General features: G+C 41.9%; 1 protein-coding gene across 8 annotated transcripts in view; it reads right to left on the bottom strand.

The window, feature by feature from the left end:
- The window catches only part of COBL (cordon-bleu WH2 repeat protein), a 268039-nt gene that overhangs the window by 180508 nt on the left and 75394 nt on the right, over positions 1 to 12137 (bottom strand). For all 8 annotated transcript variants that reach the window (XM_045004528.1, XM_045004534.1, XM_045004533.1 and 5 more), the window contains one exon: positions 808 to 1015. In XM_045004528.1, coding sequence (XP_044860463.1) covers positions 808 to 1015 — 208 coding nt within the window. The remainder of the gene's footprint in view (positions 1 to 807; positions 1016 to 12137) is intronic.

Raw genomic sequence — 12137 nt, 5'->3', positions numbered from 1 at the left:
GAAATTTTGGCCCATATTCTGGGTCACACGAAGGCCCCTTTGCACTGCCTAAAGGGGTCATAAATCCAAGAGATCTTGCCAAGTAAGGATTCTCCAGGTGGAGAACAGCAGCTCTTACACCACGCCCCTGCTCACAGTGCCTATACAGGATACATGGCCAGGGCAAAGGAGCTGTGGCCAGAGCACCGCTTATTTAAAACAATGTCATTTTTCAGTGTGCATAAGTAGCTCCCTCAGTGATATTTTAATGTGATCAGATGCACTGATTCCCATTAACGTTTATATTTCAGAGAAGCAATAAGTCTTTGGAAGACAGTTAGCTTCAAATCTCTCCCAGATGGTGAAACTTTCCATTTGGTTTAAGGTTTATTGTCTTCCTGCCCATTTAGTTTAAGGTTTGTTGTCTTCTTGATAAAAAACTTTTACTTATACAATATACTGTATGTGCAAAGTCACTACATAAAGGAAACAGGTGAAACATCTTAAAATTCACTTTAGGGATTATTTTCAGTTTAAAAACTTTATTTCATAAATGTCCTTTCAGATTCTGAGTCATAATGATTTAATTTGCCTTAAATACTATATTTAACCTTATTACTACAACAGAACGCTAGTATCCAGAGTGAGTAATAGTAATTTTACCAGTTTAACAGATGACTGCATCAGTCTGTACACAAGCCTCTCCCATCCTGATTTAAAGATAAAAAACAAAAGCGGGTGGAATAGGGAGAATCAGCATCACTGCTTGAAGTCATACTAGTATAATAATGGTCCCATAGCATTGTTCTAGCAGCGGGCAGTACTGACCTCAGGGATCCTAGGTGGAGGTCGTTTTGTCTTCCCTTCAGGAACTTTCTCCTTCAGAAGTACTGTCTGTACATCCAGCGCCCCAACCAAAGTATTAGGCTTATAACTCAAAGGTTCCATCCCACAAGCCTTCAACTCAAGAGTATGGTGAGCTGGATTCAAGTGGTACCGGCTGCACAAATCCACCAACAGATCCATCACGGCTTTACTGCAAAGAAAAAAGACTCTGTAATCGCAGTTGCAGGCATTTTACTGCAGGGTGATAGGGCCTGAAGCAGCAGCCCAGCTGTGTACATGTCCCGAGTTCAGCACTTCAACTCTTCCTCCTCAAGATGGTTAAAAACAGACTCAAATGTTACAAATCACATATTTTCCCCACTGCTGTGTGTGTGTTTGTGAGCCTTTGATTAATGACACATAGTTAGACCAGAACTCTTACAGCATAATCCAATGGTACTCATAGCATAAACCAAGGGTAGGCAGAGTGCACCTTGTCTGCTAAATGCCCCCATAAAGTTCTACAATCCAGTGGCCCTCATCCTTTTTATGTTGTTGAAGACAGAGATTACATGTCCCAGTATGCAATGCTCACATTGATGGGAGAAACCTGGTCAGTCAGATAAAAAAGAAGCGCTTCAGTCTGGGATCTGTAATCTTCATGGGTGATGTTTTTCAGTGAGAGAGAAAGAAACAGGAAAAACTACATAGATGTTGCACCATCTGGGGGGACAGGCATATTTCCACTATGCACCTTTAATTACACTATTAATTCACAAGCACTACAAGGAGCAGGCACTTAATGGAGTCACTGGGGAATTTGCAAGAACTGCTTTGGCAGCTCCAAAAAGTCAGGCATGGAGCTGTTTAGGAATCCTCTCTCCAGTGAGACAAAGGAGTTAGGGATTGAGCCCAACTTTCCGACCAGGATGCACCGGATATAGGGAGCAGCAACCTTGAAGCAGGAGCCAAGAAACAGTCTGAGAGGATGCTCTGCTCTTCTATCATCTGTTACAGATGTCTGGGTTGTGAAGGCTCCAAGTACATTCTCAGATGCAAAACGGACAAGCCTGGGAAATTTGAAAAATCAGATCATAGCTGAAAGAGGAACACTATTGGGAAGAATAAGAAGACTGAAGATCTAACCATGGTGGTTTTATGATGAGGGGTAACATTTCAGGGAAACCAGGCACCTTAGATAGCTGTGCTCCCTTGTGCAGTACATCATTATGAAAGTACATTTGGAAGTTCCATTGTCTAATATGCGTGCACTATTTCACATTTTCAAGCATTTATAATTATATTTTGAAACTGTTTCTCCATCCAAATGTAGCAATACACAAATCCATTGAAATATGCACACACGTGTGCAGAACTACAGCACATTCCCACATACACACATGTGCAGCAGTGAACATCCATAGTTAAGGTTGAGGTTGTATATCTGTCCATTGCAATATAGATATCAGTTTGCCTCTTTGTGTATAGACAGTGGTAAGTAGCTCTCTTTTCAAATAGAATTTGCATATGCTGTTTTCTTTGCCTAATTGCTGCTGTTTCAGAGAACAGAACAATCTGGAAGAACTTAAATTCATAACACCTCATTATAAGTTCTATACGCTACTAGACATTTTCATTTAAATAAGATTATGTGTTTCTGCAACACGTAGCATAGCAGTAATTCACACAAGTTTGGCTAACAAACAAAATGCCATCTTAAAAAATGCAAGCTATTTCATTCCAAAAAAAAATTAGCATAGAGACTGAAAAAAATACTGACCTTCATGCACTTAATTATTGCAGTTCCAGAACACAACTGTAATACTCATGCTGTGGTATCTCATTAAAAGTATGCATTGTGTTCATCAGCACTTTTCTAACAGCAATCACATTTCCAACAAAGCAGTAGACCTCATCCAGATGATATGAAAAAGGCAAATTATGGTCAATCATTTGAGATGAATTCAACTCCAGCAGAGAGAGAAGAAAGCTGATTTCAAAATCTCCAGCTAACTGCTGAGTACAGAGAAGATGGGAACTACATACAGTAAGTATTTCAGATGAGATCTGCAATGCCCAATCCTGTTTCATCCTGCTTATAAATACTCAAAACTGCCATGGAAAACATCCCCAAGCTTCAACTGTACTATTTAGGAGCCCACAGATTAAAAGATAACAACTTCAAAGAGCAAGTTTATCAAAACGGAAACTTGAAACATTTCCCCAGAATGTCAGCAGAATAAAAACAGAACTAAAAGAAGTCTGTGGACTAAATGCAGAATGAATAGATTCCCTTATAGATGAGAGTTTCCAGAGAGATAAGAACTCAAACTAAATGAAGTGGAAGCCCTTTGTATTAACATTATTTTTTTCTATAGAACTTCACCATAAGCAGAGTTCATTATCACTGGAAATGCACTTTGTACATTACAATGTACTTCAATATACAAGGAGTGTAGTGATCTCTGCATTTGCTGTAAATAGGATCCACAATGAACACCTCACTCACCATCCACAGAGAGGGTTGGCACTATACTGTCTGTATGGATGTGAAAGTTCAAAACATTTTCTGATTGTTACTGGTAACTTGTGGACTGGTTCCTACCTCACTTCATTGTTGGCCTTCAGGCAGTTATCTTGATTTTGGAGAGGTCTCTCTTTGGCTCATGTTGAAAATCAACTCTTCTATCTCTTTAATAACTGGAGATATACCTATCTCCTAGAACTGGAAGGGACCTCAAAAGGTCATTAAGTACAGCCTCCTGCCTTCACTAGGCAGAACCAAGTACTGATTTTTGCCACAGATCCCTAAGTGAATTCACAACCCTGGGTTTAGCAGGCCAATGCTCAAACCACTGAGCTAGCCCTCCTCCCTCTTGCTTCTTCCTGCTGGAGTTGTACATGCTGTGGAAGCCATGAAGTGCACTCTGTTCACAGAATACTATGTCAGGGTTGCTGTCAGCCATTTACACTTGCCACTCTCTTCTGGAGCTCTCTCATTAGGGATGCAAGATGGGATGTGTGTATCTTGCTTTTGACTGGACAGTAAAGGGTTCAAGCTCCTCCTTTGGGTTTAAAGGAAGAGTCTCTCTCTCTCTCACAGACTGTCATAAGTGCCAGGCTTGTGGGGAGGAGCTGACAGCTGTGGCCCATTAGGTAGTTTGGAGGGTGAAGCTGAAAGCTGGACTCATTAAGAGGAAACCAAGAGAGGTCAGGACAGAGGACTCTTGGAAAGCAGAAGTTCAACTTCCTTTCATGGTGAATAGAATGGATTATTCACCATCTATAAGAAATCATCATATAGAGCCAGTGATTTCTTATTCCCTGTTATAACCTGGGCTTGGACCATCCCGCTGGACTTTGTTGAAAGGGGAACTTTAGGGATATCTTTAGGCCACCCTGCTGAGAAAGGAACAGCTTGCACTGAATTTCCGTGATACAAGATTGAATTGGAATGTGCTCTTTTTGCCTGTCCCATTGGGACCCCTGAAGAAACATTTCCTTACCACGAAGAGAAAGGGATTCCCCTTGTTTGTTCTCCACTGCTTTAAAGTGTTGGTGAATCCTTTCCAAGTAGTAGCATCCATGTGACAGGGTTCTTCCCTATTTCCTCTTTATTTATTCCCACCTGCCCAGTGCCTTAAGACTCAGAAGTAGGCTGACCCTTCTTCCCCATCATCTGGACCTTGCTGCTTTCTCGGGAGCTTGTTACTGTCACTTCTAGAATAACCAAAAGGGGCTTCCTCCATCTCTGCCTCTTCACCTTGTCCCCTGGTGCCCCATTCTGACCACGATTGGGTGAAGCAGGTCATTGCTTTTAAAGTCCAGTTTCAGGACTACTCCAGCTCCAGAGCTGAGACCTCCTTTCTTTGCCCCCTCCTGCACAGGTTAATCTCTTTTACACTGACTGTCTAGCTAGGATGTACATTCTTTATTTATTCAAGCCAGAACTTGGAGGTATTAGAGGGAAGAGTCAGAAAACTAACCAAGTATATTTCCAACACTCTTTAGAGAGCTGTAAACTCTATAGCACAAAAAGGCCCCAGGAACTGCAGGGAGAAACCATGTTAAGGTTCAAACATGATTGCCCAGGCAGATATTTTTAGCAAGGGACTGTAATTTGGCTCCATGTCACTCTTGTATTATTAAACAGTATGATATTCAAAACCAAAGCTGGAAAGTAAAGAAGAGAGACTGCTGTATCAGCAATATTTATCAGGCTGACAGCCCACTTAGGTACAGTGTGTGGCTCATTTCTGCCACAGGGTTCCCCTGTAAAAATCAAGGAAGAGATTTACATTTGTGTATTACTTTGAAGACAGAGTAAACAACAGAATTATTCTGGGACTGGCCTCAACTTAGTCTCAACTAGAAGCATCAAGAGTAGTTAGTTTAAATATACACTAGTACATTTCAGGGGGTGGGAGAGAGATACTCTACTGACAATAAAAACAGGTCCCTGCCCTGTGAAACTTACAAACTAAACAGGTGAATGAGGTAATATCTTTTACTGCCCCAACTTCTGTTGGTAAGAGAGACCAGCTTTCTTCAGGTCTGGGAAATGTCCTCAGAGTGTCACAGCTAAATACAAGGTGGAACAGATTGTTTAGCTGTGTTAGGAGTTAACACATATTTGAAGGAACCTTTTAAGGTGAAGTGGCCCATTAACACCCATCCAGTCATGGGGGGAAAAGGAAGGTGGGGGTTGGGGTGGGAACAGCTGGGTGGGTGTTGTTAATAGGTTATAGATTGTTGTAATAAGTCATAAATCCAGTGTCTCTATTCAGTCCATGATTTTTAGTGTCTAGCATGGTTATGAATTTAAGTTGCCAGGATCATCTTTTGAAAGTGTTGTTCAGGTTTTGTTTGAGGATGAGAACTGACAGGTCAGATATAGAGTGAAAAGTGTTCACCCATCGGTGATAGGGTGCTTTTGTCTTTTATCATTTTCCTGCGTCAGTTCATTCGAGAGCACTGTGATTGTCTGGTTTTACCTATATAGTTGCTGTTGTTGGAGCATTTAATGCACTGGATGAGGCACACTACATGTTGTGATAGGCATATGTAGAAGCCATGACTCTTGAGCGGTGTGACTGCTACAATGATCAACACCCCTCACAACACACCGGAGTACATTTCCCAGACCTGAAGAAAAGCTCTGCGTAAGCTTGTCTGTCTCACCAACTGAAGTTGATCCAATAAAAGATATTACCGCACCCACCTTGTCTCTCTAATATCTTGGGACTGCACGGCTACAACACTGCATAAACTAAATAGGGAACCTTCAGCAAAAAGTGGAGTGGGGAGGAGGGGTGACAGATGCCAAAAAATGTCCTTTTGCTTTGTATTTCCTTATACTTGTCTATTTTGCCCATTTGCCTTTTGACTGCCTATTGTGGCTTAGGACCAGCCTTGCTCCTCTAATTTTGACTCGCATCCTATTTGCTATTTTGTACTTCAATTCTTGTTATTCACTTTTAATCCTTCCGTGGTTTTAAGTTTCCTAATTATTTGTTTTTAAACCTCTTCTACATTTAGCCCTTTATTATTTGTAACTATTTCCTTCTATTAACCTGGACCTGGTACCACCACTATGTACACAAACACACCCCCAGTCCCTCTCTCTTTAGAACTGCTCCTCTTTAGAAACCATTCTGTGAGATGACTTGTAAGCTGTAGCTGTTATCGTTTAGGTCTCGATCCTGCATTCAGAACAGGGAGAGCAGACCCCCCATATGCCTGTGCAGAGCCCCACTGAAATCAGTAAGACTCCATATAGGCCCAGGACTCTTTCCGCAAGGCTCTCAGTGTGGGATTTGGGCTTTAACTTGTACATTTTTTAGGTCAAGGATCTGTCTTTTATGGATTATCTGTGAAGTGCTAGCTTACTGTAAATCACCATAATAGATATGACTGTGGAAGCTTAGCCATCATCCGAGCTAGCTCCCTAGATGATCAAAAAGACATTCTCTCCTTCTCCTGTCCCATTAATCACCTCTCACCCTCCCTCGTCCAAATCTGGAGGTTGTTTTCCAAAGTCAAGGATAGTTCAAAATTCCCTGGCTATTCTTCTGCAACACATGGCAATATTATATGCAAAGTCCACCATAACCACTCCTAATGCTGCAGATATCAAACCCCAACAGTGACAAAAAGAGGGCCAACACATTAGCTAAAAAGGTATAGAAATTGTCTCTAGAGTATCTGGTGTATTTCATTAGTATAACAATGCTGTTGACAAGGTTGGAGAAGGCGGAGAAACTGGGAAGAAGAAAGCAACTGTACACTGTACTGTTAAACCAAAGGAACAGGATAATAGAAAACCACAGCCCTCAGAAACTTCTCCACGGGGGGCACTTACTGGGCCTTTTCATGGAGGTATCATCAGGTATTATAATCATAGAATCACAGGAAGGGACCTCCAGGGGTCTTCTATTCCATTCCCCTGCACTCATGGCAGGGCTAAGTATTATCTAGACCATTCCTGACAGGTGTTTGTCTAACCTGCTCCTAAAAATCTCCAATGATGGAGATTCTATAACCTCCATAGACAATTCATTCCAGTGCTTAAACCACCTGATAGTTAGGACATTTTTCCTAATGTCCAACCTAAATCTCCCTTGCTGCAATTTAAGCTCATTGCTTCTAGTCCTATCCTCAGAGGTTAAGAAGAACAATTTGTCTCCCTCCTCCTTGTAACCACCTTTTATATACTTGAAAACTGTTATCATGTCCCCTTTCAGCCTTCTCTTCTCCAGACTAGACAAACCCAATTTTTTCAATCTTGCCTCATAGGTCACGTTTTCTAGACCTTTAATCATTTTTGTTGCTCAATTTTTTTTGTTCTCAATAACGAGGACTATCCAGGCATAAGGACCTCATCTTACACACACACACACACACACACACACACACACACACACACACAGTCCCTTGCAGGAAACTAAACCTGATGCAATTTAAATTGCAAATAATCTCTGTCAATAAACACAAGCTATTAAGAGGCCAGGGATTAAAACATTAGGAAGTACAAAAGGGCAGGACAACAGAGGTGTTTGTCTCACATGAAGAAGAAAGCTTTGGCGATTTTGCATTAGAGCAAGTTTCATGCAAATCTGAAATTCTTGGAGATATTTTCCACAAATGATTCTTTAATTATAGGACTCAGTGCTCCACCGTCCTAGAACTTGTGCAACAAATCAGCAGGAGAGCTTTCAGTCAAACCTTCCACAGTCCCAATAGGGATGTATTGTAGAATTGCAATGAAAGTGTAACTGGATTTCATAGTGTATGAATCAAGCCAGTGATCATTCTTGCGGGGGTTAGTCTCAGAAGTTCACACACAAAAATGCTAGCTGGAGCACTCGACACATACTGCGAACACATAACATCGCAATTCAGCAGCACACAGAGGTGGGCAGAGGAGTGTCAGAACTCCCTGAAATATCCCCAGACCCTCTATCTCTCCTGATGATGCACCAGGCTGAAGTTGCTCAGTTGGATGTAGTGGGCTTGATTCTCCACCACCCTGCACCTTATCTAATCATAGATACCTATGCACAGTGGGGTACAAAGCTATAAAGAGTCAGGCTCAATGGATCTCTCACAAATGCACGTTCTACACTAGCAACTCGAATGGCATCACTTCTCATTTACACTTTCGTGCAAGTGAAAGGGGAATCAGCCCCAGTCCCTCCTGTAATTCACTAATCAAGATGGGTCCAACTGAGCTGCTACGTTGTACTGGTGCATCAGTTGGCCAGTCACAGAAAAGGCAGAGACTATGGACAGGAGGCAGGGTAAGACACTGTACGATGGGACTGGAAAGCAAAGAGAGCATCAGATAATGGGTGGAGGCTGGAAGGGCGGGGGAGAGAGAGAGAGGAGAAGGAGAAGGAAAGGAGAAAGGGAGAAAATGGAGGGAAAGAAGGAGAAATGAATGAACAACTTTGTGTTACACAATTATAATGCCTGGAAAGTATTGCAGAAGCCACAGACATCTGCAGAAGGGCCTCAGCAGCGGAGCACGGTGAAAAGGCTGCTTGACTTCGTCCCACCTGCCTTCTTCTAAGGGAGGGAGGCTCTACATCTTCCTCCCACCCCATGAAAGAAGTGTTTTTCAGGGAGCCTCTGTGCCTTCTACACCCTGTGCAGCATTCACCTGCAGGTGGCTTGACAGACCTTTCCAGTGGTGCTGCTAAGTGAGTGTTAGGCCTGCTGCTGGCTAAATTGTAATTAATGCACTCTAGGCTTGTCCAGTTGGCAACATCCCAGGGTACACAGTGCAGCTGGGATGTTCTACAGCATCCCAGACACGTTGTGCTCTCTGGGGTATACTAGAGAAGCCCCCGAAAGGAACTGCAGCAGTGTAAGATCCCAGCAGAAAAAGACCAGGGTATTGGGAGGGAGAGTCAGCCAAACAGGTCTTAAATCTTACAAATGGTTCAGATTTTGTTCAATTCCAGAAATGGGCAAAGTTGAAACCAGTTTTCAATTCACTCATAGGAAATACTGGGAAGAGGAGTGAACAGCAAGGTGGACTTTCTTCAGATCAATCCAGTTAAAAGTTAAACTACGGGGATAGTGATTCCTTCCTTTGCTTTCACGGACTCGAAGTGTCTGCTTCAAGCAACAAAAAGAATATTAGATCTGCAATTGCTTTATGAGTGCTCACATTTATTTGCTTTCTTAATGTCTTGTCATCCTTCCTCTTTCAGACCTGCCAGAAGCTTGTGCTGATCTGGTGCAATAAAAATCACACATTTAGGTTATTGTTTCAGGACATGATGCAGTGGTTACACAAGAGTACAAGCACTGATTAGTTGTTTAAAAAAAGATATTCCACGACTATTTTGGTACAGGAAGTCTGATTTCCCAAGAGGCAAACATATTATTCTGGAGTTCACAGGGATTAATTATTCTAAAAGGACAAAACGCTTTGTACAATACTATTATATCACAACACCATTCATCAGCAGCTCCATTCTGCCCTCAAATCTGCAGAGTGGCTTTTCCAAATTCTGAAACAACTTGTGCGTTTGAGGAGCCACTAGTAGCCACAACAATAAAGAGACACTGTCAATTTTAATTGTTTTTATACTTAAAAAAAATCCAATTTCTGATAAAGTGTTCTTAATAAAAAGAATTAAAGTCAGGCTATACTACTTAAACATCATTCAAATACTTTTTATAAGGACCTCCCTGCTTTCTTGCTGATGTCTAAAAGGGTCTTTTCTGCAAGGGAGAAATTGACTATACATAAATAAAGTCAAATACACAAAGTGAACAAAAATAGAGAATGTTTTTTCCTCTCTAGCTACTTTCAGTTATAATAATCTAAGGTATTACTTGTAACTATAGGAGGTCCAATATTTTGAGACAAACGTGATTCTCAAGTGGACACTTTCCTTTTAAATTGCTCTTCCTCAATTACTCAGCCATCTTTCATGATACTGATTTCCAGAGCCACATTACTTACTTTGCTGCTGGCAGATCTCAAAAGAGGAAGTGGTTTTACAGCCCTAAAAAGACAGATTTATCACAATATATAAAGGCAAATTCTGCTTGCACATTCACTGATATAAATTCTGAATGACTTCCATTGATGTCAGTGGAGTCATTGGTGCTTTACACTCGTGTAACAGAGCAGAATGCCACCCACCCGACTCAACTGGTGGAAAACTTGATAGGACTGGTGACGATTGAGATAGCCCCTGAAGAAAAAACAGGGAAGGGAGGAGACGCAAGTGCTTGTGGGAACATGGGGATGGCCTCTCTTCTTTCGACAGACACAACTGGTACCTGCTGATAGCGAGTGGGGCACAATTTAAAGGTTTTCCCCCCTCCCAACACCTTGAGTCACGCCTCCACCCCACTCTCAATGGCCCATCCTTGAAGCTCCCAGGTGTTCGCTCTGCTGGGAAAGGCAGCAGTGAAAGCAGTGGCTCTCCCTGCAGCTCCCACCTGTTTGCTGCTGCCTCTCTCCAAGGCCGCAGCTTACAGCTTGCCAGCCCCAGGAACTGTCACACAGGGAAGCGGCCTGGCAAGCAAACCCTGGCAGAAGTCTGGGGGGGGGAGGCACATGACCCCACATTTCCCCCCAACACACATCATCTCTGCTCTATCCCCACACTGGTCAGGCAGAGCAGGAGGGAAACTGATGTTTGATGAAGTTATGGCCTGCTGCTTAAAATCTATCCCTGTTTCTATTCTCATTGGCTGATGTGTACTGATCAACATGCAAAGTATTTTATGATATCATCTGAAACAGGCGTAACTGGGGTAGGCATGTATGAACTGAGCTGGCTTGATTAAAATAAGAACTGGCTCAGATGTTTGTCTCAAATTATAACTGAACCCCAAATTAAAAATTTTCATACAACTTCTTCCTCTATTACATTTTTACTTTTAAAAGTCTTTTCACTTTCTTGTTTCAAGTAGGCCTGGAAATGGAAGTGCAAAAACTGAAATTGTTATTGTGAGTCTTCTAACCCAATTTTGCAGCCTCGAGAAGTTAAGATAGTTCATATAAAATTCAGAAAGAAGCTGAACTTTTAGGCATTTCTCTCAACTACCCCTCTACCTCGATATAACGCTGTTCTTGGGAGCTAAAAAATCTTACTGCGTTATAGGTGAAACCGCTTTATATTGAACATGCTTTGATCCACCGGAGTGCGCAGCCCCTCCTCCCCCCCGAAGCACTGCTTTACCGCATTATATCCAAATTTGTGTTATATCGGGTCGCATTATATCGAGGTAGAGGTGTACTTTCAACATCCAAATCTTTGAAAGTTTGACCAATCCTAACCTAGAGCCAATTTCCTCAGCTGCGTGCTGATACTTCCCTATATTCATAGTCACCAATAGGAGTTCTCCACACAGATTGATGGCAATGCATTACATGGTTCATTGAGCATAATTTATTTCACACCCTTGCTGGGATACACTTCAGCTGCCATAAATAGTTAACCTATGGGGAACAGTCTATTTATAGATGATGGTACATTTTCAGCCAACTTTCAAAGGCTAAAGCCAGCACCTAGCAACTTTTGGTGTATTTCCAACATCCCCTGACAACCTTGGGCCCACAAACCAAATGACTGGATTCCACTGATCAATATATACAATATTAGCACTAGCCATGGTAGGGATAACAAACATCCATGAAAATCAAAGGCAGGTTATGGTATAAATTCCAATGCCCTGTTCAAGTGCAAATAGCTACTAAATGTATTTTCCTTTTTCATTCACTTCTCTCTCCCCCTCCCCCCCTCCAAAAAAAGATCACAATAGGGACCGTTGTAATTTTAGTGCTTTTGCAAATTTATTTTTGG

This window comes from Mauremys mutica, chromosome 2, assembly GCF_020497125.1.
Source record: "Mauremys mutica isolate MM-2020 ecotype Southern chromosome 2, ASM2049712v1, whole genome shotgun sequence".
Taxonomy (NCBI): Eukaryota; Metazoa; Chordata; order Testudines; family Geoemydidae; genus Mauremys; species Mauremys mutica.
Note: the sequence above shows the minus strand (reverse complement) of the source record. Positions and strands in the feature narration are given on the sequence as shown.